General features: G+C 44.7%; 1 protein-coding gene across 3 annotated transcripts in view; it reads left to right on the top strand.

Annotated features, from left to right (window-relative positions):
• The window catches only part of LOC135369289 (uncharacterized), a 55400-nt gene extending 31329 nt beyond the window's left edge, over window positions 1–24071 (top strand). Inside the window, exons 4-7 of one of the 3 annotated variants that reach the window (XM_064602890.1) lie at window positions 7621–7705; window positions 12579–12625; window positions 18235–18321; window positions 23912–24071. In XM_064602890.1, the coding sequence (XP_064458960.1) occupies window positions 7621–7705; window positions 12579–12625; window positions 18235–18321; window positions 23912–23989 (297 nt within the window). In that variant the 3' untranslated portion in view covers window positions 23990–24071. Of the gene's footprint in view, window positions 1–7620; window positions 7706–12578; window positions 12626–18184; window positions 18322–23911 lie in introns of those variants that run through there. The other 2 variants (XM_064602891.1, XM_064602892.1) reach the window with 2 other exon arrangements.
• The last annotated feature ends 685 nt before the right edge of the window (window positions 24072–24756 follow it).

The raw sequence follows: 24756 nt of genomic DNA, 5'->3' as shown, positions 1-24756 counted from the left end.
CGAAAGCACTTACATTGATTGGCAATAGAAAATCAGGTGGCAAAGAGTTCCAGTCGCGCAAAGATATGTATATATAATATGATGGAATTCCTACTATATTAACATTTTCATTCTTGAGTTGCAGTTTAGAAAAACTATCACAAAAGCACGTACTACTCTCAAGTATAATCTTAGGTGGCTTAAAATTCTACTTTCTATGGAAACTATAATTGCGCATTTACTTGGATTACTAGCAGCCAAGCGCTCCGAGATTCTCTCGCTTGCCATTTCAGGCTACTAGGTCCTGTTATGCAGTGAAGCAGACTAATTTAATGATATACTAACTAATAATTTACACTGAGGGTGGTGTGCTAGGAATTTCTGTCCTGCGCTTAGATGCAAGCATTTCTGCACAAATACCTATACAGCTGACTTCTTCAACTTACCGAGCAGCAACATCTAACAAACCCACGCCTCATGAATTCAGCTTTACAAAGCGGCTGTCTTCTGCGTAAAAGCAGTGAAAACGAGGAAAGAGCACCGAAATATTGGTCGCATTTGTGCTGGAAGTGCTATCACTTCAAAAACCGAAGCAAACGCTAATAAACTAAGAAACTGACACACATTTCTGCTATCAGATAATTCTTCCGTAATGCTACATACACAGCCGCATTGTCCCTGCGTAAAGGATCCACAGGACAAGGGCACAAAAATTCATTCACGCGAGCAGAGAAAATACTTAAGACGAAGGGCTCAGGAATAATCGCGGTCACTGCACATCACTACGAAACTCAACGGCTAACACAAGATGATAACAACAAGATACTAGCGGCGGATAAAATTGCAACACTGCTAAACAAGTCCAGACATGTCATGATGACGTCACAAATCAGGGAAACACGCGCACACACAGACAGCAGCTCAGGAATGCACAAGGAGACGTGCTTTATAGGAATTTCTACTCCACGCTCAGATACCAGCATTTCTGAACGAATACACAAACAACTGCAAACAGCTTACTCTATCAACACATCGAGCAAAGTGAATACTGCCACTCAACAACATCTAACAAAGAAATTCAGTTCTTATGTACTCTCCTTTGCCAAGCGGCTTTGTTCTGCTCTATACCTGGATGCTGACCGTTTCCGCATATCTACATTCTGAGTAGAAGCAGTGAATGAAGAAAAGCGCCGTGAAAACGCATTTGCTGCGATAGCTGTAGCTGCAAGAAACTGTAGCGCACGCTAATAAACTGAGAAAAAGGCACTCACTTCTGCTATCCGAAAACTTTTGCAGAATGCGATACACATATATGTGTATCGCATTATGCGTTGTCCCTGCGTAAAGAAAGCACAGGACAAAGGTATACACAAAACGAACAGGTAGAATCACTTCTACCGGGGCACCATAATGCGATATACGCTGAATTTTTACGGATGAACATTGCAAGGCACTGCTAAGCAATTACACACACATAGTTCAGCGCATACAACACACGGCGGGGAAAAGGTTTAAGACGGAGCGCTCATGAATAATCGCGGCCTCACAACAAGGTATTAGCGAAGGGTAGAATGGCAGACAGAACGACACTACTGAACAAGTCCAGACATGCGACATCGCATACGAAACACTGGTCATCGTGGAAAAAGGCCTAAGCTTGCAACAGAAAATCATAGAACAGACACGCAAGTTCATGTTTCTATTTCGCGTAAACTAAACGCAGTCTGCTATTTCCTGCATAGAAAAAGACTCACAAATTTTCTTATGGAGCAGAGACATTGGAATTTCTACTCCGTGCTCAGATACCAGCATTTCTTCTCGAACACCCATAACTGCAAAATTAAGCACTGCTTACTTCATCAACGTAGCGAGCGCCCAACAAATTCAAACAAGCAAACAAACAAACACGCTTCCATTGATAGAACACTATGCAGCTTTACCAAGCGGCTTTCTTCTGCGTAAAAGCAGAGAGAGAAAAGAAAAGAGCCGTGAAAAATTACACGGACTTTTTCTGGTATATCTATAACAGAAAAATAAAATAACGAGGCACAGGCTAATAAACTGGCAGAAAGACACCAATTTCTGCTATCAGATAATTCTTGCATAATGCTACATGCACAGTGGCGTAATCCCTACGTAAAGAAAGGACAGACCCAGCCCAGGCAGCACAAACCCTCGGGAAATGAATTGGAACGCAATGGGGGCTTCGGCTTCTGAACGGGCGATAGTTCCCTGACTAGTTCCCAGCGGTGTGGGAACGGGGGAGGTAGAACATAAGAGAAGATAAGGTAGTCCCCCGACGGTGCCCTGATGATTTCCCGGTCTGGTCTCCTTATGGTCGTGTAAACAATAATATAGGATCGCTCCCCGATGCTGCTCTGATCATTTCCCGGTCTGGACTGACCTTGGTCACGTGACCAAAATATATGATCGCGCCCCGATGCTGATCTGATCACTTCACGATAAACAGTCACATGACCGGGGTGCAGCAACGGCCCAAGCAGCCCAATGTACTGAAGGTCGAGCGCAATAGGGGTGGACGGTATGTGTCTTATCAATGTTCCTTAGTTTCAAGAGTCTATTCAAGGTCTTCCAACTACCCGTCCACCCCTACTGCATTCGACTTTCAGTACGTTGTGCTGCTTGGGGGATTTCTCATTTCTCTTCCCAGACTGCCAGGCGCCGAATGTTGCAATCACGTGACCGACAGTGTCGAATCTGGCCAATGATGTCCCTCGATCGTCCAGCCGTGTTTGCACTGTCGGTGTCCCCGTCGCCATCGCTGCGAGAAACGAACGTATCCGGCCGTGCTCCCGAAACTTTCAAGGAATTCCGACATTTTTAAGCGATTTATCGAGGGGTAAGTGCTAGTTCTTCTGTAGTATTCCTCACATTGATAAACGTTACTCGTAGATGCTTTTCAACATGAGTGACACATTTCTAGAAGGCTTCTCTTGAAACTTAGCAGAGCACCATCGCATAGTTTCGAGTTCAGTGATCCATTGTGGTTTATGCATTGCTTTTAGGTTAATGGACTACGTTTTTATATTTGGTATTCCTCACATTGATAAACGTTACTCGTAGATGCTTTTCAACATGAGTGACACATTTCTAGAAGGCTTCTCTTGACACTTAGCAGAGCAGCATCGCATAGTTTCGAGTTCTGTGATACATTGTGGTTTACGCATTGCTTTTAGGTTAATGGACTACGTTTTTGTCAAAATACGGTTCAGGAAAGTGTGGAATCGCATATATTGTGAATTTGACATCAAACGAAATATAACCATTTCTCAGGACGACTGCATGCTGCAGCTGTGCTTTCCAACTCCTGCGAGCCTACAACACTGGAATGGTAAATGACTTCAGCTCAAGGTTCGTTTTCGTAGTCATTCGGAATGAAAGAAAAAGAAAAAAACTCTCGAATTGGATAAATTATTCCGCTTTAATCCGTTTGCGTAATATGATCGACGGATGATATGTCAGTTTCTTTCAAATTGTGAGTGAATAAAAGCTATGCTGATCTTTCATTCAGAATGTCATGCTGGATCGCTACCAGAGCGTGCTTAAAGAAAGAGAGTGCCTTGATGGGGATATCACTGAAATGTCCACCACCAGATCTCTGAGAGCCAGTGATGATGGTCAAGATTTTTCTAGCGGATCCTGTCATGTGATGCTGAGAACTGGAAGTTTAGCTATTTGGTCTGTATTCAAGAACGTGTGCGTCTTGTGGTGCGGTGTACTTTTCTCAGTGTAACCCTGACCTCAAGCTATATTCCACTTTCAGAACCCACCCCGCACTTCGGTTACAACACTATGCACCTATCGCGCTGCGATGTTTGCTTGAAAGGAATACAAACTGGTATGCTGTGTTGTTTTTTCTTTTAAAAGGACTTATCACATCCTTTTTTCTTAGAATGTGGTTCTCAAATTGTATGTATGTTGCGCTCGTATTAGCAAAGGTGCGCAAATACTTTCTTCTATTTTCTTAAAGTAGGAACGATCGTAACACATGCAGTACGCATTCTCAAGTTGTTCACGTGTTCCATGTTGTTGGGGTAACTCGTTACCAGTAACTCGATACTGTAACCCGGCTATTCAGCTTAGCTATTTTCAGTAACTTTATGCATAGCCCTTTGCTTTTCAGCTCCAGTAACTTCTTGAGGACTTCGATCATTTCTCTTTCGTATTTTTTTCCCTTTTTGTGTGCGTGTGCGGGGGGGGGGGGGTATGTTTGTCAAAGTAAGTTGGAGAAAGTTCCAAATTCTATTTGTTCGATTCTTGTCTACAAACATCGCAGGCTGAGTCCTCCCCCCCCCCCTCCCCCCATGACGAGTTAAAGGTGACACGTGCAAGACACGTCTAACTCCCGTTGTTGCATGGTGAATGTTACAAATTATGTTTTAGTCGAGCATTAGGAAGCTGAGGTATCGCGCATCTTAACGATAAGCAATGTATTGATAATGATAGAGGGCATTGGGTAGCAGGGTTAAAACTTTGCAGGGTTCTACGATATGCGCGTTGGGGACAACTCATAGAGCATAAACTTAATTGCTTTGTGCTCCTTTCACGTTCCTTATTACGGGATTAAAATCATCAAATCCCTCCCTAAAGAGGACTATAAATGTAGGCTTCTTTTGTCGTAGCAGAAATTGGTATCGTGTTTGTTTATCAAGACTATTTTGGAACGTCTTGAATCGCCCATTGTGACAACAAGCTCTGAATTAACCATATAGACAGGTCAAGAACTAAAAGGTATATATATATTGCGTAGCAAATACCTTGAAGGTAACTTATTACGTTTCTAAAGTAGCTTAGGAACTTCACGTCAATTTTCATTACGTGTAAAAGCGTTTGAAATTTAGTTACGGGACGATTTCACGTCAGTTCAGGCAGGGAGGTCCCATCGGCCAACTGGATTTTTAGTATTCTTTTATATTTATAAGCTTATCGTGTATTATGATCAACAGCGATCAAATGAATCATTTTTGCCGAGTAGCTTTCGTGCAAAAAAAAAAGAAAAGAAAAAAAAACTAGAAAATCCAGCCCTGAATTCGGGTGTTTCAGGCTTGCCGTATTTCTACACGTATATCTCCCGGGTGTTAAAAGATACTGTTGTGAATTTTTTTTGATGCTTTATTATGCCTACAGGCCAGCTGTCAAAGAGCAAATTTTAGCGCGCAGGTGCAACGCTGTGTGCCATAAAAATGGCGAACATTCCCTCTCGCGCAGCTTTGTCCCAATTTCGACGCGTGATATCGCTTGCTATAGATGTCCCTGATTGGCATACTTGGTATCAACTCACTCAGCTTTTAATGCTATTTCATCTGATATATCTGTCCTGCATATACTCCCTAGTGGCATGTGCTGAAATAGGGAAATGTTTGGGGATATCTTCAAAAAAAAAAAAAAAAAAAAACAACAAGAAAACATGGATTCTGCGCGTGTACTTTTCAAAAAGGTCACACTTGATTTCGTTTATATTTTGCCAGGATATGGCCCGATGTTAGGCCTTTCATATAACGCAAAAAATTCTTCTTCAAAGGCGTATACTGGTGATGAGCGCTTTAAAACGCGGCCCTACTGCGTACGGACGTTGTGGAGATACCTACAGCCAGAGCAAGAAGGGTCGAAGTTGGAACAAAACGGCGTGACAGAGCATGTTCGCCGCTTTTTATACAGCACAGTGTGGCACCTGTGCGCAAAAATTTGCGCTCGGACTGCTCGTAGTTAGGCATTCTAAAGCATAAAAAGATTTCACAACAATATCATTTAAAACTCAGGATGTATACACGTGCAAACACGGCAAAACCGCAAGAATCGAATTCAGGGCTGGATTTCTCGATATTTTTTTTTTTTTTTTTGCACGGAAAGTATTCAGTAGGAATGATTAATTTTACCAATGTTGATCATCATGTACGATGAGCTTCTAAATGTATATGAAAGTAATGAAAATCAAGGAGGTTCATGGGACCTCCCTGTCTGAAATAACGAGGAACCGGCCTACAATTATGTTCTGGCTAACCTTTTCAGTGACTTCTGTCTTTCAACAGTCTAACTTAACTGGCAACGAGTTCCAACTTCTATTTCTCTTCCATATTACCTCTCTTAAGTGAACATTTGTGAAGTAAATAGTACATATGCGGGACTGGTGATTGTATACTTTCAATGTAACACCCTTTTTCTTATTCCTGGTGAAGTGATGCCATAAAGAACCCATGTATTTTGTGACTATGATGCAATAAAGAATTTTCAACAGTGACACGTTGATTTTGTTTTTAAAAATCGCGCAGATTAACTCTCGTTTGGGGGGCAGGAGGTACCCGTAAGTGTGCATTGGCTGCATCTTGGGAAATCGTTGGGATACGATACAGTCTGCCGATAACGGACCATTAACATCCCCGTGTTGCAAACCGTATGTCGGACTATGGTCGGGTCGGTCGCCGCCAGCGTACCGACGTTGGGTCGTCGCGCTGTGCTGCCTTATGACTTCGATCCCTTAAGAGAGAAGTAAAAGTGACTTCTACTCGGACAGCATAGTAACTATAAAGTATGAATTTTTGCCAAGAAAACTAAGCTTGGGCACAGCTACCAGCGTGACAGACACAGACAGACAGCCAGACAGACAGACAAACAAACAAAACAAAACACTTCTAACTGGAGTAATGTAATTGAATTACATTTAAGAACTGATTTACCCAGGTATGCCTACCGGAGTATATAACAGTTACTGACAAAGAAAGCGGGTTCGGGTGTATATCAAAAGCATTGGAGCTCCGAGGCATATCGTCATACTAGGTACTGCAGTGCAGTGTTCACACCTTACTTTGGGCGAACTCTTAATAACAAAATCAAGTTTTCATTTCAGTAACTCAGCGTCGTCATGACAAACTTTTAATGCGTTAGCATTAGGAATGTCATGGTGAAGCCTTACTGAGGCTGAGGTATAAGTGGACATATAGAGGGAATATAAGAGGATGTATGTAAAAGGAGGAAAATGATTTGAAATTGAAGTAGTCAAAGGTAATTAAGAGTACTATGTAAGAGAAATTGAAGGTAATTCATATTATTAAAGGTAATTGACTTCAATTGAAGGGGAATTAAGGGTAATTAAATCACGTAAACCTATTTGAAAAGAATTAAATGGAATTAAAGACTACCTCAATTGAGTTGCGGTTGCTTTGGGTATCTACATTAAAAGCACTTGAGGCTAATTAAAGCTTCATTAAATTGACTTACGTATAGTAATTCAAAGTGTCGCACCGTAAGTCAAGTATAGACCGCAGATGGACAACAGGATGGATTAGTCAGGTTAAACCGGAACTGGAGAACCAGAAGTCGAGTTCGACCAGAAGTGCATACCCGAAGTCAAGTATGCACTTGAAGTGGACATCCGGAAGTTGTGTTTAGACCGCAAGTGGATGCCTGCAAGTTTAGTATGGACCGGAAAAGGCGCCTAATGCTGACGCATTTTTCTCGCATTTACCGCTAAATCCCACCGGAGTTAAAGAAAAACACTTTTTTTTTCTGTAGTAGTGTCAAGTTTGTGACATTGGCATTTAGTCATTAATATTCTCAAAGAGCAACATACTTGTGTAACTGTATTGATCAATATAACATTGTTATCACATTACTTCTTTTCAGATTTTTGATGAAGCTAAGTTAGGAAAGTGCTACGGAGGAGTATGTTATGCCCCAGAAAAGTATGACGAACTGGCCGCGAAAAAAGGTAATTGTATATCCTAGGCTCAGTAATGCTTCTGAGATATCTACACAATGGACACGGTGCGGATGTTCGTATTTCGGAAGGTCTTCTGTGTACGCTGCACTTTTTTCCCCAACTTGTAGCTCAAAATAAACATTGTGCAAAATTTTACAGTTTCTGTGCCGGCCACCAAAGCGAATTATAGCTCCAAACATTTTTACCTTCTTCACAATTAGTGAGTCGTGGTGTAAAATTTCTATGACTTTGTGATAATTTCTAGCTAAGTGATAAGCCCTAGTGATATGACTCTAGTGATAAGCAGTCATTAATTAAATAAAAATTCAAATGTGTTTGGTGAAAAACAGCTTCGAAGGCAGGGCGCCGTTGGCATTGAAATGGGTACTACCCGGTTTGGGAAGTTGGGGTGAACACCTTTTAGAGAAAATCTCCCACCGAAGGGGGTCATTACTTGTAATATAATTAATTGGTTTGGTTTGCATATTTTTTGCCGGGGCTGGTCGCGGTGAGGCACAAAAGGACGCTGTTCCACTCCCTTATCCACCGGTGAATTACGTCTTCTTGAGCTTACTTCGCAACGGGGAGTGCTGAAGAAAAAGTGGAAAGCATGCAGTACCGGGGTACTGTGTGATTAATTGTGTTTTGTCCGTGCGATTATAAAAGAGAAAGGTCTCATATCAGTCAGATAAGCGGGGTATGGGACTGAAGTCTGTCTGACGCTGTTAGCTTTTCTTCGGCACTCCCCGTTGAGAAGTAAGCTCAAGAACACGTAATTCATCGGTAGATTCCCAAACCCATTCAACACACACACATAAGAAGGTAAACCTATGTTCGGTTCCCCAACATATCCTCTCCCGCACTGAGTAATTGCTCACTTGATTACACAATCTCTAGTGGACAAATAAGTTGCACATGTCGACGTAACAACGTTCCGCGTGGTAGTCGCACTGTGCACGCTCTTAGTCTTCCGTCAGCTCTGGGAGTAATGGTGTCTACACGACACGTCATCCACAGATGTCTCGGTAAGCGATCTTGCATGAGCAGCACCAAATCTCCGGGCTTCCAAGTCAGTGCATTTAAACGTTTCGCTGTGTGATGAGACCCACGTTGTAGTAGATAGACATTCCTCCATCGGGTCCAGAAAGAGTTGAGCAGCTGTTCACGACGTCGGTAACTTTTGTTCAGCGAGCTCTAGTCTGACGATGTGGACGTCACCGTGTCAGCTGGTAACGTCGTCTCTCGCCCACCAGGAAATGAGCAGGAGTTAGCACTGAAGAATCCGCTGGGGTATCATGAACAGTGGTGAGCGGTCTAGAATTTACTATCGCTTCAATTCCGGTCAGAATTGTTATGAGTTCGTCGTGATGCAGTAAAGCCTTTGACGGTGATCGTCCGAGAGTATTCTTCACTGATCACACCATCCTCTCCCACAACCCGCCCCACCATGCTGCTTGCTCGCTGATAAATTTCTAGTGGATATATTTTTTTGGGAAAGTAGGCGAGTATCCCAGGGTTACGTATATTGTTCAAGAGGATCTTCAAATCCTTAGAAGCTCCATGAAGAAGACCGAGAGACACGAACACAGAAGACGACACACGTAGGTTCACACTGAGAACCTACGTGTGTCGTCTTCTGTGTCCGTGTCTCTCGGTCTTCTTCATGGATCTATACCAGCTAGCCTCCACCCTTTCCCTTGTTTCCTTAGAAGCTTGCTTATAAGCAAACGCATTGTTGGAATAAATAATAATTACATATTTCCCTTCCGGCAAAATGCCATGACGAATTGGTTTGCTGTGAGATCGCCGACAATTTCTCGGTGTACCGCTCTTGCTAGAGCACAAGTAAAAAGAGCGATAGCATTTCGTCAAGTTGTTGCCTACAGTCTTGTGGAAGAGAGGTCCCGCAAAGTATGTTCCAGTTGCCTCGAAAGGTCCGGTCCTGTTTATCCTATCAGGAGGAAGGGGGGCAATGTCTTGGAACGTCGGTTGAGCGCATTGCCGCTTGCAGCACACGCACTTGTACAGTGAACTTTTCACAGCTTGACGACCTTGGATAATCCAATAATGTTCTTTTAGCTCAACGAGCGTGTCACGCACTCCAGTATGCAGTAAGCGTTGATGCGTCTTTTCAATAAGTAGTCGCGTGTAAGTGTGCTGCTTTGGTAATATCAGTGGATGCTTTACTTCTTCGTTTTCGTTGCTTCGTTGTAATCTTCCCTTTATGCGTAGAAGTCTATTCGAGTCTAAATATGGGTGGAAGTCTCTTGGACTTGACGTTGTGGGGATCTACTGCCCTCCAAAAGCAGGCGAGATCCACTCACCAGGACCACCGCCGGTTTCACGGCCAAAGAGGTACAATACAAGGAATACAATGCAAACAACAGTGGTCCCTACCAAACAGAATGTCCCGTTCCGCACCGCCGAGCCTACAAGGAGGAAAAAGCCACTACGTGACAGCAGCGTCGCTTTTTAAGCACTTTGTGGGCGCTCCCTTCGTGCCACAAAACAAGTCCAGACAACGAGACACGCCCCCGTACAGGGTCGGCGACGAACGTACCGAGAGAACGATAAGTTATGACAATCTTTGCCCACAACGTTGATTTCACTAACAGAGAAAGTGTTTGGGCTGGTTGGTACATGTTTAAATTAAAAATGTTTAAAAAACCCCAGTGCTGCATGGGTAGGACGAGGACGAAGGATAAAAACGACAAGAACCGGCACTGAACTGCAACCAAGTGGAATGTTTTTATTTTAGAGCATGCTCATGCAGACATCCCTCTCACCCCCATAGGAACAACCAATGAGAGCGCGTTGCATCAAAACATGTTCTTAACTTCTGCCCCCCCCCCTCCCCCCCATCTGTTGTTTCGAGTGCTGATAAATTGTTCGATTTTCTTTGCATAATCAATAGATGCTTTACTGACACAACCACCCCCTTCTTCTCGGATAAACCTAGCCTCCTGATCAAGAAGTTTCCCTCTTCCCTGTCCGTGAAACACAACTTGTGTTCTGCGAAGTTTGCAAAAAACAGCCCCCAGATTATCGCGGAACCCAAGTTCTGTTTGATGGACAGGGAAGTGGGAAACGTGTTTATCAGGAGGCTAGGTTTATCCGGGAAGAAGGGGATAGTGGGGATGGTCGCGGTCAGAAATCTGTAGAAGGGCTTTCTCAATATCCGCGATCAGTGCGACTGTGTAATCACGAAAATGGAGCATAACGTGAAGGACCACAGGATTAAGATTTGGTCCAGCATCAAGAACATCGTTGAGAGAGGGTTCGCGACACTAGACGAATCATCAAATGGAATTCTTATTTTCGTGGTGTCCCTTTCACATCGAATCACGGGTCGATGAGGAAGGTAATACTGAGTGTTAGCCGAGTATCTTCTCCGCATGTCTGTTTTGTTCGTAGAGGCCAATAGCAGCGTCGTACTCTTCAATTACCCCACTATCTCTCATGAGGCTTTTCGTTAGCGATCAGATTCTTGTCTTTGCTACTTCTAGATTTGAAGGTAACTCGTCTTTTTTCGTTGTCCAAGGTAGTGAAACTTCATACCTTCCAACCTTGATGATCACTTTATAGCCTCCTCTATAGCCTCCGCTACAGAGGAGGCTATTGAGGACCTTATAGATAGGCCGATGACCCTAACCGATAGGCAATACCCAATTAGGGCCGATAACCCTAATTCCTCCTCCATAGAAGAGGCTCTGATTGGAGAATAGTCATGTCAGAACTGTACCTAATTTTCCGTGAAGTAGCACAAATATAAGCAAAGAAACATGCAGTTGAGAAAACAGAGCCATCGTCGTCCATCCTTCTTGTTCCGTGTCTCTCGGTCCCCTACTGTGAGAGCCATCGAGGTAATGAATCTCATTGAGACAGTGCGCTGGTATATCATTTGAGCCGTAAGCGTAGAAACGTAGGCACTGCGAGCGATAGCGATCGGCTAAGAAGCATTCCATGCAAAGTCGGCATATGTTGGCCATTGCTGCCATTACGTAGCTTTATCTGGAGCCACTAAGTAAGCTACGCTTCAGAGGCAAGAGGGCGCGTTGGAGCCGCCATGTTGTTTCCGTTTGACCTCCACTGCCGAACTTCACCTTCATCGATTTCTACTACCGAAGTACAGGTGGTGCTGGAGGTCAAACAGAAACAACATGGCGGCTCCAACCCTGCCTTTTGCCTGATTGCCGATGCGCTGAAGCGTAGCTTATTTAGTGGCTCTAGGTGTAGCAGCAGAACGGAACGAGGAATGCCTTCGAAATATATATGAAAATATGACCCGCTTGGATTCCTGAACGACAAAAGTGTATTAGCGTAACCCTGGCTGCACGTATTTCTTTATAAGTAGAGTGTCGTGCGGGTGGGAATTTCAACCCCGTGCGTCAACACGTGCAGACGCGTTACTCGCATCGGACCCGCAAGACGCGTTTTGTGGGAGAAGAGATGCGACACGCATGGGACGCGTACGGAACCCAGTGACGCGGGCCACTGTTACTATATTCGTTGACCACAAATATCTGTTAGAAAGTGCAGATGCTCTTCTTCCCTGTATGTTCCTGCGTTCCTTGATTCCAGATACCATTAACGTGTTCACGTAAATTTAGTGTGGTGAATAATGTCACAAAAATTTATTCGAGCTGCTCATGCGCAACCTTGTCTGTCGCACGACTACCATGGTTCTGTCTACTTGTCGGAAAAAATGCGCCCAGACGCGCGCGAATGTCTGTGGTCGACAGATTCCTGCGTACGCCCTCCGCGCAAGCGTTGAAAAACTGTTTTTTGACGAAGTCACACGCCGCCGAGCGCGCGCGCGCGGATCCCGAAAACGTCGGGAAAACGCTCCATGCGTCTTTACGAATATTCATTTATTTTGCAGCGCCCAACACCAGGAGGCAGTGCCGGCATGGACACGATTACTTGTATGTAAGTATTCAAATGTAAACGGCTAATTTTCTAGGATTTTTTATTGCCCTTTTAGCACCGCGAAGCAACTATGGCATTGAATAGCGTACAGATGTTTACAGACAGCAAATAAATTTGCTATGTCAAGGAGATATTTAGCGTCCGTTATTACCGTTTCATTTTCTATTTTATGTTCTTTTATTTTCGATTTCACCGGGAACACACATTGTGATTCGTTGGTAAGACGGCGAACGGAGCAAAACCGAAGTGTATATACCTGACTCCGAGAACAATCGCCTTCGAAGGTCATGTTGTCGATATCTCTGTGACTCTTATAGTAAATTCGTCTTGCCTACCCCATTTAATGCAATTTTAATTCTTTCCGAATCATTTTCCACCCTGGATTAGGAAACACTACAAGTACAGTGTCACTAAAGTGAAAGCAATTGATATAATACACTTAGATTAGGTATAGGAAGGGAGTTGCCTCAGGACAGAAGCCGCCGATATTTCGAACAGAGACTGTTCTTCTTCTGGGCACCGTCCTCATCATTGGCATGGTGTTTAAAGGGTTAGGTGTGACGTGTTTAAAGGTTCATGCAGATTTTGGGTCAACAGCCCGGAGGGAAGAAAGGTTCCGTACGGGCTTTGTTAGGGTACATTTATGCTGCAGCATCGCTGCTGGCACATGGCACATCGCTGTTTGGCGATGACGAAACAAACACATGTATCTCTGTGGGCGCGTTCATGCTGCAGCATCGCTGCTTGCCAAAGATGCACGCCATGATCATCGCCACAACAATGCTGCCAAACATGTTTGAACATGCCCGGGGACTACCTGACTTCTGGCGATGACAGGTCAAACACAGAGCTTTCTGTTGGTGCATTTACCCTGCAGCCTGGCTGCTCGCTTATCCTCGCCGCTGCTTGCCGCTCTGCTCGCTGCACCTAGGAATGTAAACATGTTTGTCTTCCTGGTATCATTGATGACTGGCGTCTTGAAATCCGACCTGCGATTGGTTGTGATGAAGTCGGTTTCCTCCTTCCCACTTTTCCTCGTTTCCATCCTTCCACAGTGAACGCTGCTAGGCGACTGATATAGCGAAAGCGAGCAGCATCTTGAGCAATCTGCAGGGTAAACGCACCCTAGCGGTTATGCGAGCAGCGATGTGCTTGAAGCTGCAGCGAGCAGCGATGCTGCAGCATAAATGTACCCTTAGAGTGTGGAGGGGATTATGTGAACGTAGTGATCTAGGCTACAGACCGGTTGCAGAAAAATGGAAGGTTCACGAACACGTGGACGAAACGGGACAACAGGCAAGAATTGGCAAGCATAGCGAAAGATAAGGAGGCTAGTGGTTGCGTGGGGAAAATTCCAGAACGAGCAAAGGTTTTTCTTTTTTTAATACAAAGTTCTGGCATGCAATAAAGAAAGCAGAAAGCAGTGGCCATGCAGAACATAACAGATGATAATGGAGGTAGAAGGGAAAAGCACATTTTATTTTTGAAGTGTTTCTAGGATGCCTTGTGATTTGTTGATACCGGACGGGTGAAGAGCGTTGAACTTGTATATGAGATAAGACTCGCTATCACGTCTGCCACGTGTGGATCTAAACCCGGTTTCTAGAATATATAGTTTAATGTTGTTAAAATTGTGACCAGGAACGTTAAAGTGTTCGGCGACTGCTTTGGGGAGTTTGTTGGACGCGTCGGTTCTGTGTCCGGTAAGGCGGTTGTTTATTTGTTGGGCGGTTTCACCAATGTATTGCATAGGGCAGTCGCCGCATTCAATGCAGTATATGACATTGGAGCTTGTGCATGTGAATGCGTGCTTAACAGGGTGGGTGTAATTGCTCGCAGTGCTTTTGATGGAGTTAGCGTGTTGAACGTGCTTGCATGTTTTGCAGCGCGGGAGGTTGCAGGGTCGTGTTCCCGTGTATACGGGGTGCTCGTTTTGCTGATTTTGGCATTGACCAAGGAGTCTGCCAGGTTTCTTGCGCGTCGGTATGTCACCTGTATGGGATTTGTGAATATGTTGCTAAGTCGGTCACTGCTTTGGAGGAGAGGCTCGTGCTTCTGTAGAATGGCTTTGATGTTTGGAAGTGCGTTGGAAGCACGCAAACACAGACATATGACATCGAGGGACACAGCAAGTCTCCACAGCCACTGACCCCACAGCCACCGACCTGACAGATACGACGCACGCGCACATCACGCAGAAAATACCGTTGACTATCTAATCACCAGCCTACCATGCAGTCAACGAACTTTCTACGAATGCGAAAACTCATGGAGAAACGTAGTCGATACCTACATCATCTACGGATCTACACCCACCACCTGGCTCACAACACAGTACCTAAAGGCCTCACCCCTAGAACAGTTCCTGCATTAGGAAAACTGACACCTGAACTTGAGCTAGAGTGGACATCAGCCCTTAACAACACAGCCCGTACGTTTCTTGAAATATTAAAGAAACAGTGCCACGGGCAGCTCGCTACGATCCAGGCCCATATGAACAATACCAGTCTCACCGACGCGGAGGCAAACACTCTCGAACTACACATTCAACAACTCCACCGCGAGCTAGCTAACAAGGACCACTCAAAACTCGGAAAACCTAATTCCAACAACGACACGGATACCGGACCCACTAACACGACACACGCAGCAGCCGAACAAATCGTTTCCAGCACCACAACCACAACTCTCCGCAACATCGCTGAGCCACCCCGAGAAAACGCTGACGCAAGCACCGTAATAGATATATCACGCTCACTAACCAGCGACGAACTACAAGTCCTCTCTAGGGGGTTAACATTCTGCCCTACACTCAATTCTGTTAACGAATACGAAATCCACTAAGACATATCAGACTTTGCGAGACGGCTACGCCTTAGAGAATTCTTCGCTCATACAACACAAGAAAACAACAACGACCTCCGACTACCATCAACCTGGACACCAAATCACGGCCGAGAACCCGCATTAGACCTGTACATTAATCAAGTAAGCAACGACATCCTTCGCGGTATTTCCCAAAGCTCGCGTGGTCACAACCTCACTAAAACACAGCGTGACATCATCAAAGCGCTAGCTGACAGAGATGATATCATTATCAAGCCCGCAGATAAGGGTGGGAGTATCGTCATCTGGCCCACAGATAAATATATTTCTGAAGCTCATAGACAACACAACAATACGCAACACTACCTCAAAGAGGACCATGACCCAACAAAGGAGTACACGGCGCTAATAACCCATACAATACAGGACCTCCACGAACAAAAGCTCATCACACGTAATGACCTCAGATATCTCACCCCATCAAACACAGGCGCAGGTGGTTTCTAGTTACTGCCCAAAATCCACGAGGTACACGCCAACGAGCTCTATACGGCTGACATCCCCGGCAGGCCAATTGTATCTAAGAACAATACACCAACAGAAAGACTCTCGAAATTCCTGGACCACTATTTAAACCATATTCCGACAACACTGCCATCGCATGTACAAGGCACACCCCACCTCCTCAGAATAATCAGGGATATAAACAACACCCGTACATTTGGTAGGAACACAATACTAGCCACGCTGGATGTGACATCACTGTATACTAACATCCACACAACGACGGAATCGCAGCCCTCTGCAATACCCTTTCTACAACAAACACCAGAAAAGACACGGAAACCATACTCGCTCTAATGGACTTGGTCCTTAAACTGAACTACTTCGAGTTCAATGGCGAATACTACCTACAAGTACACGGTACAAGTATGGGCACACCTGTTGCACCCACATACGCAAATATCTTCATGTGGTTCTTAGAAAACAATGTTCTCTGCGCCCTCTCATTAAAACCCACGGTGTACCTTCGATACATCGATGATATACTGATAATATGGGAACACGGGGAACATGAATTTCAAAAGTTCGTAGATCTACTGAACACCGCGCATAGCAACATAAGGTTCACATCACAACAGTCAACTCACTTAATTAACTTCCTCGACACCACGATATCACTAGACAACGGTAACCTCATCACAACCCTGTACAAAAAGCCAACTGACAAACAACAATACCTTCACTTCAAGAGTCACCACCCGCGTCACTGTATAAGGTTGGAATTCCTAATGGGCAGAGTGTAAGACTACGCAGAATTTGTTCAAACGGCACAGATTACGCTGAGAAGCTTGACGAACTCTGCAGTACACTTGCCCAAAGGGACTATCCAGACTCCCTCCTAACCGAATCCCGTCGCAAGGCACTCACACTCGATCGAAACGAGGTTCTGGAAAACCGAAAAAAGCCTGACGCGTGCCAAATAAGCTTCATCACAAGATATTCCAACGCACTTCCAAACATCCAAGCCATTCTACAGAAGCACGAGCCCCTCCTCCAAAGCAGTGACCGACTTAGCAACATATTCACAAATCCCATACAGGTGACATACCGACGCGCAAGAAACCTGGCAGACTCCTTGTCAATGCCAAAATCAGCAAAACGAGCACCCCGTACACGGGAACAGGACCCAGCAACCTCCCGCGCTGCAAAACATGCAAGCACGTTCAATACGCTAACTCCATCAAAAGCACTGCGAGCAATTACACCCACCCCGTTAAGTATACGCATTCACATGCACAAGCTCCAATGTCATATACTGCATTGAATGCGGCGACTGCTCTATGCAATACATTGGTGAAACCGGCCAACAAATGAACAACCGCCTTACCGGACACAGAACCGACGCGTCCAACAAACTCCACAAAGCAGTCTCCGAACACTTTAACGTTCCTGGTCACAATTTTGACAACATTAAACTATATATTCTAGAAACCGGGTTTAGATCCACACGTGACAGACGTGATAGGGAGTCTTATCTCATATACAAGTTCAACGCTCTTCACCCGTCCGGTATCAACAAATCACAAGGCACCCTAGAAACACTTCACAAATAAAATAAGCTTTTCCCTTCTACCTCCATTATCATCAGTTATGTTCTGCATGGCCACTGCTTTCTGCTTTCTTTATTGCATGCCACAACTTTGTATTAAAAAAAAAAGCTTTGCTGGTTCTGGAATTTTCCCCTCGCAACCACTAACCTCCTTATCTTTCGCTATGCTTGCCAATTCTTGCCTGTTGCCCCGTTTCGTCCACGTGTTCGTGAACCTTCCATTTTTCTGTAACCAGTCTGTAGCCTAGATCACTACGTTCACATAATCCCCTCCACACTCTAACAAAGCAGCCATTCACTCCGGCCGTAGAAGCCCGTACGGAACCTTTCTTCCCTCCGGGCTGTTGACCCACAATCCGCATGAACCTTTAAACACGTCACACCTAACCCTTTAAATACCATGCCGATGATGAGGACGGTGCCCAGAAGAAGAACAGTCTCTGTTCGAAATATCGGCGGCTTCTGTCCTGAGGCAACTCTCTTCCTACATCTCTACCGGTTCGCTGGATTTCTACCAATCTACTTAGATTAGGTAGTTTGTTTTCTTCTGAAAATCCAATCAGGAGATGTCAAATTGCAGTGCAAAGGGACCACTATCTCTTTTGTGTTTCTTTGTGCAGGTCGCAGAAGCGTGATATATCACAGCTAACGAACATTCACTTGCATGCAGAACGACCGTGGAGCTTTTGGCTGCCACTTTTACTGCTCTGAAAAACCTCACAGAATCGCTAATCGTACTGACGGCTACCCTTGCTTGGTAAGCAGAGTTAACATCTACACTTTTCAACTATTTTCACATTCGCCTAGTTCGTTCTCAGTACAGCATGGCAACAATCTAAAAAGCTGTAGGAAAGGCCACTGCAGTATTTGGGGCGCAAAGAAGTCCTAAAGCGTGAGAGCGGTTGTACGAATCCCGTATTAGTGTGAAATTGCAAGGCGCCGTCCAGTACACTGCGTCGACTGGGTAGTAATGTCATTAGTATAATGAAATTACATAAAAGAATTACTTTTTGTGGTAATTCGTAATGTAAGGCATTACTTTTGACATTATGTAATTTGTAATGTAGCTTAATTAATATTGGGCAGAAATTTTAATGTTATTACTCGTTACTTTATAAAAAAGAATCGAGTGTGTGTTCTGTGTTGGCACTTGACAGAAACGGACTTGCCGAATGACCAGTTAAAGGAATTTAACACCGACTATGAATGGTGACGCACTCTATCAGCACAGATTAAAATACAGGATGTTCAAAATTAAGCTTTCACGAGCACTACGCAAACACAGCGATGACAGGAAGCCGGATGATAACTTTACGCTACTTCTGTAAGAAACAGGTGCTGCTAATTATGTCGCACCTGTTTCTTACTCTAGGAACAGAAGAATAGCACCAGTGTTCTTTTGTTCGCCTATTTATAAAAGTGCTAGTGGAAGCTTAATTTTGAACACCCTGTATGTCTCGTTTTTGCAGCGTCTTTTGTGTTGGCTGAGAATGAATTTCCACATCCTCAGTATCGTTACGATTAAGCTCGCAGTAATGACTTTGTAATGTCATAACTTTTTCGTAGTAATTGTAATGTAATTTTAGTACATTTCAATTGCAGTAACGAGTAATTGTAATGTAATTGAATTTTAGCTTAGCTGGAGTAACGCGTAATGTAATTTAATTACATTTTAGAACTAATTACCCAGATATGCTGACGGCGTCGACTGGGTGCTTTTCGTCACCATTGAGAAGGTGGCACTGAAGATGGTTGAGGATGAAAACAAAAGTGGGAGATGGGGGACTTCATACCGCAACTGGCACGTCGGCTAGAGTGTAAAGCGAACATTTGCAGTTGGCATGGAGCGTAACCGGCGTTCACCTGTGACGCGTGGTGGCGGACATGTCTGAGCTGAGTGTGTGAAGGCTGCAGAGTGGCAGAGCTAACTAAAATAAGAGAAGGGACAACGAATAGTTTATATCCCGTCCTCCATGACAGATACAGACTGAAAAGGACGAGAAGTCTGTGACACAACGGTTTCTCCAAATTCTCCATTCTCTACATTCTCCAAGACAGTTGCTTCCCAAGAAATTCGGCCCCAGCCAGGCAAAAATCTGGACTGTTCCCAGTATGGTTCCTGTTGAATCTGTATAGTCCCGGAAAGGTTCCGGTTGGATGTGAATGGTAACCATGTGTATCCCAAGCGGGGTGGCTGGTTCCACTTTGGTGAAATCAGTGGTGTCCCTCTGCCCTCGGGTGGTTCCTGGATTACTACCACCTGAAGCCTCACAGGTATCAGTTTGTTCCCAGAATGGTCAGTTAGCCCACCTGACATCCCAAGCTGGGCAGCTTCCCCCTCTGTAATCTCCAAAATGACAGTAACTAAGCTAAATAATTCAAAAAGAAAAGGGGAGAGAAAAAATAAAAGGCAATTGCAAAGGCCGATGGCCGACGCTCTGACTGTGAGGAAGCCACGGTACGGCGTGCGGCTATGAATTCAGATTCAAACGGCAAGGCGAGAGTGTCAGTCGGAACATGGAAGCGCCGTCGCACCGTCAGCCTTCCTCAGGTACCTGAGAATGCGGCTGTCGAATGTGTACCACTGCGCCAATCTACAACGTTGCAAGCTCGTTGACCCAGATTATGTGCGCGCTCCGATTGGTCGACAACGTTTTGAAATCGCATTTTGTACGAGCGCATGTGCGTGCCAAGGGGATGAAATTCGTGGGTTTCCTTGTGGACTAAAGTGAGGCGCTGCGAGCTTGTCGCGTCATGAAACGTCATGAAACTCATAATTTTTACGTCGAAGCGCGAGTTCTCAACCGTCACGAGCCCATTGGCTCCTGAGGTCGCTCCCACGGTATGCGAGCGCTCCACACCCTTGAACATTCCAAGTGAACACCCTCCAAGTTACACGTGGTCCGTACATTAGGAGGATCTTAGCGACCAGCATTGTATTTACAATAACAGAGCACATTGTGTTGGAGTGTCACAGTTCTACGATATGTCCGTCGAGCGCAACTCACAGAACATAAACTTGCTTTGTGCTCCGTTCAAGAATATATTAAGAGATCAAAATCATCAAATCCCTCCCTAAACAAGCGCATTAATGCAGACCAAGATCCGAATTAGCTGCGGAAAGATCAGGAACTAAAAAGTACATATATTGCGTAGACAAGTAACGTTAAAGTAACTCCTTACTTTTCTGAAGTACCTTAGGAACGTGAAGTTAATTTTCATTATGTGTGCCTCCGTTAGTAACCTAGTTATATTTCTTGCACAGGAGCTGACTGGTTACGAGTCACGTATGTCGCGCAACTTTACATCTCTGCTCCGTATAGTATTTAGTGTGTTGCACCTAAAGTGATAAAAAATTCTAACTGGTGACGTACACGCCGGAGTATTGTGGGACTCCTGGCAATTAACTTCTGGAGACTTTTGCCACCATCGAGGAAGACTTTAGACATTTTTTACTTGCGGGAAATTTAGTTTGGGTTTAGGCGGCAACGGTCACGTGATCCAGCTCAGCGTCCGACCTTCCGAGTGCCAGGCCGTGTTGCCACGAAATGACCACCCGAATTCGACATTAGAGTCAGACGGACGCCTGGTCACACCGTTTTGTGGACCAGTATTTTCGCGACCACTGGACAGGAATTGCCGTCACTGGGGGACGCAGGACTCCACGAGAAGATTTCATGTGGTTCTGTTGGTGGTTATTCTGATATTTCATGTTGGATACTGGACGTTGTTATTGCATGTTAGAAACAGCACAGCTAATTACAGCGAATGTCTACCAAGCAAGGACCCTGACCTTCTCAATTTTTTTGAAAAAAATATGTCCTTCCGGGGACGGGAAATGATGAAAAAGACGCCTATGTTTAAGCCCAAACCTTCAGCTATTTTCGAGGGAGAGGGGGAGAAAGAAACTGGTCGAAATGTGACCCGGGCGTTTCGGACTAATTTGAGGGGTTCTGAATTGAGAACTATGCGGTTCTAAGAGCCACAAATTTTTTTCACCTGCTCACTACTTCGTGGACGACACACTACCTTCTTCCTACCCATTTGTAGGTGAAACTTTATTCGTATAAAAATGGCAAAATCTCACGAAAACGCGAAACACGCCATTTTTCGGAGCCTTGCCGTACTGACGCCGTTTATCGGAGAATAATGAAACCTACACCGTTCGTTTCGCCATTGCATGCCCTATCTGCTAATACTATTTTCATTGTTCTAGAGTTAATCTGCTAGAAGGAGATTGTAACAATCCCACAGGCGGTATCGCGATTTAGCTGTATTTCGGCCGGCGCTAGCAAAAAATGGCGACCAAAAAGTTCCAGCGATTTTTTTTTATATGTTGCGCAGAAACCCTTTCCTAACACACAGAAAGAAAATTGTGATTCGTATTTCATTTTCGGTGACGCTACGATTTTTTTTTTAAAGTGACGGTGTGAACGCGCGCGCGCTGACCCTATATAGGCGGTACTCTCTGGCTGGTCGGCTTACGGTCGCCAAGCGCGGACGCGATTCAAAGAAATCAAGTTAAAAACATGGTTACGGCTCAGAGCAATGCACTTTTAATTTGTATAACTCTGGAAAACACGGGATGAGAAGGCTAGTTTACAATGCTGGGATATCTGCTTGAGTCTTCTTCAACTTTACACTGTTGGGAGCCTCACTTTCCTTTTCCCACACGTAATGAGAACGAAGGCCGAACACTGGGCGTGCATTCTTCCACTCATCTTCTTTTTGTTGCCTGAAGGTTTTCACATATTCCGAGGGAAGGTGCAATAAAGTCACGCTTTCGACATGTCTCGACACGGCGCTAGTGAACGCACACGCGCTTGTTATTACTTCCGTTGCAGGAGGGCACTAGTTGAAAGTTGTGGCAGCATGTTTGACAACACCTCCGACTCCGTCACAGGCGTTCTTTCCATCACCTGGAGCTGAGAAAAACAACCTCTTTACAAATGTGTTGCGTCCCAGCTCATAGTGCTGAAATATGTTTTTCAAATGTGCACTGACTCCATCAGAGATGTATAAAGCCCTTCCATACAGGAGTCCGTGGTCCTCCATCTGTTCTTCTTGAAATGCAAATGAGAAAGCAATGCTACTGCGCTGTCGTGCCCGGTGTCGTCGGATACAACAGCATAACAGCTAGTTGAAGTTGAAGTAAAAACCACACATGTGAATATCGAAACTTGAGTTTTGTGCCAGTGGCACCCCTGGACTTCCTTGGGCAGGATAACTGTCCAATTCTCTGAAAAGTCGAAATGAAATACAACGTGTCCTGGCTTAGAGAACATTTCTCCTTTCGAATCGCTTATCTGGACCTTCCTGATGTGGTCATGGCAGGTATAGGATCTAACCCACTTTCTAATTACTTCAATGAAGTCGCGCGCAGGTAATGGCCTCCACAGCAGACCTCTGTCCTCTCATATTGCGAAATCAATTTCTTGGTCATGTTGGATGCCCAGACTTTCTACAGTAAGTGCTTCTGGACCTGGACACTGTTCGCAATCCCCAGTAAGACATTCTTCGGAGTTTCCATCACTTCATGCACATGCTTGTGATATTTCGCGTTGGTATACCCTCTTCGGAATTCCTGATGGCAGCTGTCGTGGTAAGGTCAGAGTTTGCCCAGTACGTGCATTCGCATTCCTCTCTGCATAGACTAATGCTAACCCAGCTGGGGTGAACGGAGCAAAACTTGCTCAAGCTTCTGCGCAACATATAAAAAAATTGCGGCAACTTGTTGATGGCCATTTTTTGCTAGCGCCGGCCGAAATATAGCTAAATCTCGATGCCATCTGTATGACTGTTACAATCTGCTCCTAACTGATCAACAGATAGGGCATGCAATGATGAAACGAATGGTGTAGGTTTCATTATTCTTCCGATAAACGGCGTCAGTACAGGATAAAGTTCCGAAAAACGGCGTTCTTCGCGTTTTCTTACGACCTTGCCATTTAGTTTTTACGAAAAACCTTTCAGTTACAAATAGGTGTGAAGAAGACAGTGCGTTGTCCATGTGGTAGAGAGCAGGTGAGAGAAAAGTGGCTCTTAGAACCGCACAGTTCTTAATTGAGAAGCAACCAAAATAGCCCTAAAAGACTGGGTCACATTTCGACCAGTTTCTTTCTCCCACTCTCCCTGGAAAATTACTGAAGGTTGGAGCTTAAATATAGGCGCATTTTTCATCGTTTCCCGTCCCCTGAAGAATATATCCACCCCCCACACACAAAAAAAAAAAAAAAAAAATTGAGATGGTCAGGTTTCTTGCGTGGTCGAAATTCACTGGAATTAGCCCTATGCGAAATTCGTTCAACAATACGTAACGTTTCCTTCCCCGTGGTTGTGTGTTTCAGAGACCGGACACTGCAATCAGAGGCATATGCTATGGGATTGGCTGCACGAATGGCTACCCCTACCAGCCCGCAGCCTGACTGGGGACCAAGACTCAAAATGATAATTCAATGCTGAGAATGATGTTCTTCCGAACTATAAAACGCAACATTGTCCCCAGAAGTTGTTTAATGTTTTGAAAAATAGCCTAGACTTTCTCTTCTTGCTTTCGCATAAGCTGTGCACTGCTTAGGCTCACACAAACCACATCACAAGCCCATTCATAGACTGATGAGAACACACTTCAATAAATATCCTAACGTCTTGTAATATATGCAGCTTTTGCCTCATCAGTTCAACGAAACTAAGGAATAATGTCGTTCTCGGGCAAAATGTCTACATGATGACACGTGTGAATCGATTTTTTCCCATCGCGAGGCATTGCATTTCCCCTTGCGTCCCGCCAGAACACGTAAGAGACATTTCCGAAAACGTGGAAGAGCGATAGCTTAGTTCATCACCGTAATGACCATGAAAATTCGGAGAGGTCGTCGATGATTCTTTGCGACAACACATTAATTCAAAAGCATGTGGCGTTAAATGACGGCTCACCGACATACGTCCGTGGTCCCTCTTATTGAAGCTGCCTCAGTATTACAGTCTGCTCTCCCGATCTGGCGTCTCCCATGCACTGGAGGACGGATTTATAGGTACGCTAGGAAAGGATCACATACCTATACGTAACTCTCACTCCCCAATGTTTGACGGATCACGACAAGAAAGAGTCAGAGACCGGAACGTATTTGAACAGAAGAAGGAGAAGCTTCTACAGAATGTCACCACTTTCGACGAATTCAACAAGGCGCTC

Source organism: Ornithodoros turicata, chromosome 9 (genome assembly GCF_037126465.1).
Source record: "Ornithodoros turicata isolate Travis chromosome 9, ASM3712646v1, whole genome shotgun sequence".
NCBI lineage: Eukaryota > Metazoa > Arthropoda > Arachnida > Ixodida > Argasidae > Ornithodoros > Ornithodoros turicata.
The sequence above is the reverse complement of the archived record's forward strand: the minus strand, read 5'-3'. Positions and strand labels throughout refer to the sequence as shown.